The sequence below is a fragment of the Lactuca serriola genome, chromosome 2 (assembly GCF_051521515.1).
Source record: "Lactuca serriola cultivar US96UC23 chromosome 2, Lser_US96UC23_V15, whole genome shotgun sequence".
Taxonomy (NCBI): domain Eukaryota; kingdom Viridiplantae; phylum Streptophyta; class Magnoliopsida; order Asterales; family Asteraceae; genus Lactuca; species Lactuca serriola.
This window is the reverse complement of record NC_136409.1, coordinates 99,297,581-99,305,935: the sequence shown is the minus strand read 5'-3', so window position 1 is coordinate 99,305,935 and position 8,355 is coordinate 99,297,581. Positions and strand designations below refer to the sequence as shown.

Here is an 8,355-nt window from a genome sequence, read left to right as displayed (position 1 = left end):
TATCATAGAGCAACCATTAATAATTTTGTTATGACCGTAATTGTCAAAATCACTATCCTGATTATAAGATTATACGATCTTAGATATGAAAAACGAATCAGATTGTATATTTAGAGTATATCGCACGTAAGATCATAGGTAGGATCCTAGGATTGAAATCCAATCCTACCTTCCCTTGATTTCTTTTTTTTAAATGAAATTTTTTTAACCACTTTATGTCTTTTATCCTTTACCAATTTACCATTTATCATTTTGTCTTAGTGACTTATAACTAATATTTTAAAGCTTTTATAACTTTTGAACAAAATTTTGAATGTTTGAAATATTTTACATGTTTTAAAATTATAAATTAAATTTATGTTTTATTTTATGGGATCTTAGGATCTCAATCCTAATGTTACGATCCCGATCTTAGAAACTCCAAAACGACCATACGTAAGATCCCGATCTTAACAATCTTGGTTTAGACCTTCTTGGTGAAATTCTGCAACTCAACCACTAGGCTTCTATCGGAGGGGCAACATGACAACATATATAACTAATATTTATCTCAATCTATTTTATATATTAGGAAAAGAGTTCCACAAAATAAACATAATAATTTTTTTTATAGGAAACTAAACACAAATGTCAACAAATGGAGCTTAACCTCATGCCAAATAGCAAACCCTTCATGGCATTCTTCTATTAGCTCCCACCTACATTCTTCAAAATGGACACCCACTAGCCCCAAAGATATAGCACATGTGGTTCTAGGATGGCATATGTGCATAATATATCAAGGGTTCAAATCTCAACAACCGCAATGTGGATTTGGGCTACTTACGAGCAACATGTTGCATTTACCTGATTTACATGATGCTAATGTGGGTCACCTCAAAAGTAGCTAAAACTTCACCTCAAAAGAAACTTTGAGTTACATTTCGGAACTAAAGGAACTCTTACTATTTATATGTATGCCTTCCTAACAAAAGAATCCACCTTTAAGTTTTTTTAATTTTAAATGAAATATTTTGACTTACATGCATGAAGGTTGAAATGTTTGATTATTTATCAGAAGGGCCATGATGTAAAGCCATAACAATGGGAAAATGTGCAGCTTTAACAGGAAAAGAGGAAGGGTTATTTCTTTTTTACTTGATGAGTTTAATGTGTTAACAAAAATAGGAAGGGTTATTTTGAGTGAAAACTTGGATTTACGTAGTAAGGGTAAGACACTAACCCTTTAATCATTTGTCCTTCATCTTTTTTCCTCCCAACTTCTCTCATGTTAAAATTGGTGTTTTGTAAAAAATAATGACGTGTATTATGAAAATTATTTGTTAAAATGTAAGAGTAAAATGGTGAATGTACCCATACACATACAGGACTTAACGAAAAGAAAACAAAAAAAAACAGCCACCAACTGTCAGCATTTTGTTAGCTTGAAGGAGGATTTGGGTATAGAAATACTTTTATGAATATATAATATTGTTACTCAAATATAAAAAAATGGCATTTTTTAGTAAGAAAAATGTCATCAACCATCAACATATTTTACCTTTTATGCTGCCCGCCTGCCCGGGGATAGATAAATGATTGCCCAAATTCCAAGACACCTCAGTTCTTCACTTCTTGTTCATTTCCTGAAAACATAACCTCAAAAACAAAAACAAAAAAAAAATCTACCTAAAAATTGGCAAGTTGAGATTTTGTAATCATAAGATGTTAAAAAACTAGGAAATAACGTGCTTCAAACATTTTAAAAAACCAGTCATGGGTTTTACTACATTTTTAAAACAAGACCATTAAACCAAGTAAAACTAAAGAAAATACAGTTTTTTTTTATTCTGCTCTAGAAGCAAATGATGACTCTTTTGCTACATATATAATAAAGACTTCTTTTGCATGACTGGCTGCAACTTCAGAAGAATCACCAGACTCCAAAACTAAAAGATTGATGCATCATCTGCACAATGAATTGTAAAAAATCATAAAAACTTGATTTCAAATTTTAAATAACTTTGAACTTGTCATATATGTAATGCAAATGTACCCCCTGAAATTTTAAAAAGGTAAGTAACAAGATTCTCCGAATATAATCATAACCAACAAGTGTAAATATGTGTGTATATTTAATTAAAAAGATAAATATAATTCAATGACAAAATAGGCAAGTTTAAAGACAATTGACCAAATGCCCTTACATAATGTGTGTATATATTCAGTAGCTCAAGTTATTGCAACAAAATTTATAAAAAACAAAGAGAATAAAAGTGGCAAATTATGAGATCATATCATGCAACTATGCAAGATTGATGTCAAATGTCAAAAAAATATAAGATCATTAGCTTTCAATAGACCACAACTTCTCTAGCCACCTAAAAACAACATAACCGAGGATGGGCCTTCAAATACTAGTAGATAATCTACTAATTCATCACTAAAAGATTCAAATAATATTTGTAGATGGCCTTAAATTTCAAGTGCATCCTATAATTAAAGTGATCTCATGTGAAGTGTGGATTTGCACAAATCTACAGTTAGTTACCTATTTACCCTGTCATCCAAATCTAATCAGTAAAACAGGAAATATATAGTCTAATTTGACAAACAACAGAATTTGTAAGCATACTAGTATTTCAAGAAAAAATATAACCTTTTACTCACCTAGTGACCATGACCCATGTAAGATGCACCACCTTGTTGTGGCCTACTGCCGCCTTGACCCATCTGTGGATTGGGATACCCACCTTGCTGTTGATAGCTTGCAGCTCCCTGATTCACATATCCAGAATTGTTGACATGTGGCATACCCTGTGGATTTGCAGGGGTGCCAAGTCCTCCAAGAAGATTAGTAATTCCCAATCCAGCTCCCTGAGAGGCAAGAAGTGCAGTCAACGCTTGCCCCAAAGCAGGAGTCAATGCAGGAGGAGGAACTGGTGGAGTGAACCCCATAGTGGGTGCAGAAGGAGCCATCAAATGACCTTGTCCTGCTCCTGCACCACCTCCTCCCATGGAAAACTTGGCCTTTTTTGAAGGATGATGATGATGACCACCATACTGATTATGATGTTGATGATGATGCTGGTGTTGCTGTGGATGGAAACCTTTCCCCATTTTCACACCATCAACAGCCTTCTGGCAATTCAAAATATGTCCTTCAAAGTTCTTGTGTGGCTCTTCAAGAGCTTTTTTTGCACTTTCGATGCTCTTATACACAAACAGTGCAAAACCTCTAGGCTTTCCCGTCTGCTTGTCTAATCCCAATGGCCCATCTTCAATCTCCCCAAATTTCGAAAAGAATTCTAGAAGTTTTTGAGGATCAATCTCAGCTGATACATTGCTCACGAATATCTTCCTTTGTGTGTATTCAGACACTGGAGGGGCGGTTGGTGGAGGCGCTGGGACTGGTCCGGCAGAAGCAAGCTGACAGGAGGTAATGCGATTCCCTATCTTCTTCTGAGGTTCTTTCAAAGCTTTTCGAGCACCACTTCTGTGCTTAAAGAGGATAAATCCGTATCCTTTTGATTTTCCAGAGACCTTGTCTACCACAGCCTTACAATCCTCGATCTCGCCGTACTTCTTGTACTCGCTAATTAGGGTTTCGGTGGTGGTATCCCATCCTAGACCATGAACGAATATCTTCCTGTGAGCAGGGTCTGCATCGGCAATCTTCTCGACACTTTCGACAATGTCAGGGTACTTGGAAACAGCCTCCTTCAAGAGTAAAACGAGTTGTTCCTTGGCAAACGGCTCGAGAAGCTTCTCGACAGGCTCGTCCGACAAATCTTCTGTTACCTGTCCGCCTCCGCCGTTCGTTTCAACCTTAACTTCTTTCACCTCGTTTCCCGTCGTTTGTTCATCTCCTTCTCCTTCTTCTTCTTCTTCCTCTTCCTCTTCTTCTTCCTCTTCATCCTCATCGACATCGACTTCTACTTCTTGAAGATCTTCCTCTCCTTGTTCATCGTTTTCTTTATTCTCGTCCAAATTTTGAGGTTGTTCGTTTCCATGCTCTAGCTCCTCCTTTACAACAGCATCACTGACGGTTGGATCCTCAACCGGCACTTGTTCTTCTTGTGAAGATTGTGAAGAACGAGACTTTCGCTTCTTGGCCATGGCTGATTTAGGGTTTCTTTCAGGTTTGGTGTAGGGAAGGCCTTCGAGAAAATTGTATCTTTGTTTCTTACAGTATCTTCGTATGGTATGCGAGGGCTTTAATTTGTTTCCGTGTAGACATTTCGACTTTACTAATTAAACTAAAAATAAATTATATGATTGGTCCCATGCGGGTTGGGATAGTTTACACGTTTAGAGGATCTTCCACCCATTCGCATTTTGTTCTAATTCTTCAACTCTATTTGTCCGTATTAGGTTACTAAGGTTTTTTTTTGTGCGTATTAGACCAATATGGTTATTATTACCGTTTAAAAATAGTCATTTTTATCGGTTTTTAACCGGTAAAGATGACTATTTCTAAACGGTAATAACAATCATATTGGTCTAATACGCACAAAAAAAACTTTAGTGACCTAATACGGACAAACTGAAAACCTTATTACCCTCCTACGTCAATAACCCTAATTATTTACAAACATGCTTACTAATCAATATGACTGACTTGTTTGACTGAAAATAGTTGCTTCTATTTAAACTTATCTCACAACCCTTTCAGAATTTCTAAGTCCAGAAACTCATATGATTGATGATCTTCATTACATAAATATGCAACATTTTATCAATAACTTCTTTTTTGTCATTTAAATGTTTACATGAACACATCCATATGTACAGATACAATCTCACTTTGATACTTCCCATCAATGTCTACATTTAATAACGAATGGAAGTGTAAAACCAACATGGACTTGCAGAGGATGCTTATTATCAATTATTTTATAAAAAGATAAACCACAACATGAACTAAGAAACTGAAGTTGCAAAATTAATCAAAAATCAGCACATAAACAAACACATACAGACTATATACAACACATAAACGGAAGTTTATAGAGCATGAAACTTAATAACAGGAAAAGTAAAAAACTCAAAGGAGACTTTATAAAAAGAAAGATCACCCTTACTTGCCGCAAATGGTTGAAGACATCAACAAGAAGGTCAATCTGACCATAAAATCCACATGTTGTCTGATCATGACTTCAGTACATGAACTACCGAAACGTAAGAATTGCAATTGAACTCTATTAGCATTTGAAAATGGAACTAGGGATCCAGAGAAGATGACAAAGGGTTTAAAAAAAAATTGGACCATTTCTCGATTTGTGTGTGTCATCCTTGTGCAGGGGTCATGCTAATCTTCTCTGTATCGTTCCAATTTTTATCGGATGTCCCCAAAGGGACGACTATAGATGAAAAGTTTCGCCATATAGAAGAGTAGCAGGTTATATGGGACGACACGAGTTCTAAACGAACTAGTTTACTGTTGATGGTCATATATTCCCAATGTCTTTAAACTTAGGGTTAATGACTTAGGAGGGTAATTAGGTTTCCAGTTTGTCCGTATTAGGTCACTAAGGTTTTTTTTTTGTGCGTATTAGACCAATATGGTTGTTATTACCGTTTACAAATAGTCATTTTTACCGGATAAAACCTGTAAAAGGACTATTTATAAACGGTAATAACAACCATATTGGTCTAATACGCACAAAAAAAAAAAAAAAAAAAAAAAAAAAAAAAACCTTGGTGACCTAATACGGACAAACTGGAAACCTAATTACCTTCCTAAGTCACTATCCCCTATTTCATTTATTCCCATGTTTTGGAAGAAATCTTCTTTGTTCTAATAAATGAATAAGTTTATTCTCCTATTGACAAGTGTCATTATATTAGAACTCTCATTAATATTATATGTCCTCTATCATGTCACTTGTCGACATATTAATTATCCATTTTAAATTTTAAATTTCCTACCTATATATTACATTAAATTTTAAATTTTCACTTTAATTATATTACATTAATAACATTTGATTAAAAATAAAATAAAATTAATACAAATTATAAGGTGATATAACTTTACGTATTTATTTAAATCAACGATTATAATTTTATATAATTAAAAATATATATCTTAAGTAATAATTTATTTAAAATAATTGATTAATAATTTTAACTTTTTAATATGTAAGTTTAATTATTTTTATAACCGTGGTTTTCACGGGTTATAAACTAGTGAATAATATAACATCATATTTGATGTTATACTATTCATTTCCCCCAAAATAAGGATGAATTTTGAGCTGTCGGTTTTACTCCCTCGTTTTATATATTTATATATTTCTGGTTTTTTATCTACTAATTATTATTTTAGTGTAATATTTAATACTTATAATATTGTGTTATATATTAAATTATATTAATTAATTATAAATATAAAGATTGTTTTTTGTTTAACAAATTCATATTAAAATTTAAATACATATTTGAAATTGTAAAACACAATAACGTATTTTACAAAAGCTTATAATTACGTATTATAAATATAATCTTATTTATTTAATATTACTGTAATGAAAAAATATAGATTATATATTTGTTAAAACCAAATTAATAGAAGGGGTGTGTTTGACAATTTATATAAATTAGAAGAATGGAATATACCTTTTGGGAGTAAAAATTGAGTAGGGTTGGAGATGAAACACTATTTACCCTATTTTTTACTACATTTTTTTTGGGGGGGAAGGGGGGGATGGAAGTAGGTTGGAGACAGTCTTAATCCCTATTTTTTGTTTGAATTCGTACCTTGTTTAGGGATGTTAAAGAGTCTCGTGGAACCTCAAACTTGTGGGGCCCAAATTCTATATGGGGATATTTGTTAAAAAAACATTGGGGGCAAAGGAGGGAGCGGGGGCAAGGTTAACCCCCGTTTTAATTTCGGGGGTAGGCAGTCCCGTCCCGAACACCCATGGGGTTTCATTAATATTATATATATATATATATATATATATATATATATATATATTTATATATAATAATTATATAAATATAATAAATAATAGTAATGATTTGAACTTCCAAAATTTAACAAAAAAATCATGTTTTTAAGTTGTTAGTATAACATTTTTGAGATGTTATAACATTTTTGTTTTTTACATGTAAAATTATTAGGTTATAAATAGCTATTTTTAACCCAAAAAATAGCTTTTTTAAAACCACAAAACTTACTTTATGTGACAACCCGAAATTTTTATTCGGTCAAACCCTAAAGTCAACCATTCTAAATTATAAGTCAAGTTCATTTTTAATTATTTTTAGAAAATTTAAAGTTCGTTTAATTATTTTAATAATTTATTTTTAAACGGGCGGGTGAAAGGATGTGCCGTCTCGAGTTTTGAAAATTGAAAACCGCAAGTACAAGGTAGTTAAGGAATTCCTGGCCAAACTTTTATGTTTGGGCCGAAATTTAATCCAAAAACCGCAAACTCATGCTTTAAGCATGAGTTTACTCCCCAAAGTACTTTACTTCTCATTTTCACCCTAAAGAGTAAACTCAAAACACTCTCAACTATCATCCCGGTTTTCACCCGAATTCCCGAAAACGTAAGTACTTCTTGGCTTGATTTGTTGTTATATCATAACAACTAGTGTTTATACATCTTTTAATCCATCAAATTTCATGTTTTGATTAGATTTCCAAAACACCAAGAACACACACTAATGTTCTTGGACTTTTAGTTCATTTCAAGCTTCCACAAAGTAAGTACTTCAATCCATGAGTCATTTAAAGCTTGCTATACATATTAATATCAAGGAAATGTCCCAAGAACACCAAGAACAAGGTGTTCACGGTTTTGGGAGGCTCCCAAAACCGTAAACACCAAGTAAGGTGCTAAAGGGTGCCTTAAGGTGCCTTGATGCTTCACAATGCCTTAGGGACTTGTCTAGATCCATACTTGATGAGTTTATCACACAAAAAGCACAAGAAAATCACATTTTATATGTGTTTACGATTTGGGGATCTCCCAAAACCGTAAACACCCCAAAAGGTGTTTAAATGTCCCATATTTATTCCTTATGTCTAGAATCTAACCTAGACTATTACCATGATTGAGCTAAGGACTTGAAAAACCCCCAAATACCATAAACTTATGAGTTTAAGGTAGTAAACTGAAAGGAAAATGGTAAAGGGACCGTAAACTCCATGTAGGAGTGAAATGGTGCCCTAGTTCCTTCTATGATCACATACATCAAGTAGACAAGCTTCTAGGGACTCTTAAAGCTTCAAACAACAAATGCTCACAAGAAGGGTGAGCTTACGACCGTAAACCCTTTTGGTTATGACCACAAAACCGTAAACTCCTTAAAGGAGTGTTCCTTGAACCCCAAACACAATAGCAAGGACCCATAACACTTAGA

At 33.5% G+C, this 8,355-nt stretch overlaps 1 protein-coding gene and 1 non-coding gene across 7 annotated transcripts; both read right to left on the bottom strand.

The window, feature by feature from the left end:
• Positions 1-535: 535 nt before the first annotated feature.
• Positions 536-4,206, bottom strand: LOC145086544 (UBP1-associated protein 2B-like). 6 transcript variants are annotated; one of them, XR_013700495.1, is made up of 3 exons: positions 2,650-4,206; positions 1,541-1,638; positions 536-846 (listed from the first exon to the last, which is right to left on the bottom strand). XR_013700495.1 is itself a non-coding variant. In XM_079024350.1 (2 exons), exon 1 carries the CDS (start codon positions 4,096-4,098, stop codon positions 2,650-2,652), a length of 1,449 nt encoding a protein of 482 aa, XP_078880476.1. In that variant the 5' UTR covers positions 4,099-4,206; the 3' UTR covers positions 536-1,638. The 6 variants fall into 6 exon arrangements, 1 of the variants encoding a protein (XP_078880476.1); XR_013700494.1 differs by having other exon boundaries at positions 536-892; positions 1,541-1,625; XR_013700493.1 differs by having other exon boundaries at positions 1,541-1,625.
• Positions 4,207-5,236: 1,030 nt separating this feature from the next.
• Positions 5,237-5,340, bottom strand: LOC145091055 (U6 spliceosomal RNA). Its single transcript, XR_013701944.1, has one exon. It is a non-coding gene; the product is annotated as a U6 spliceosomal RNA (small nuclear RNA).
• Positions 5,341-8,355: the final 3,015 nt, after the last annotated feature.

Bases quoted from the DNA above. Each gene is read 5' to 3' on its own strand.
- LOC145086544 (XM_079024350.1), bottom strand. From the start codon at position 4,098: ATGGCCAAGAAGCGAAAGTCTCGTTCTTCACAATCTTCACAAGAAGAA.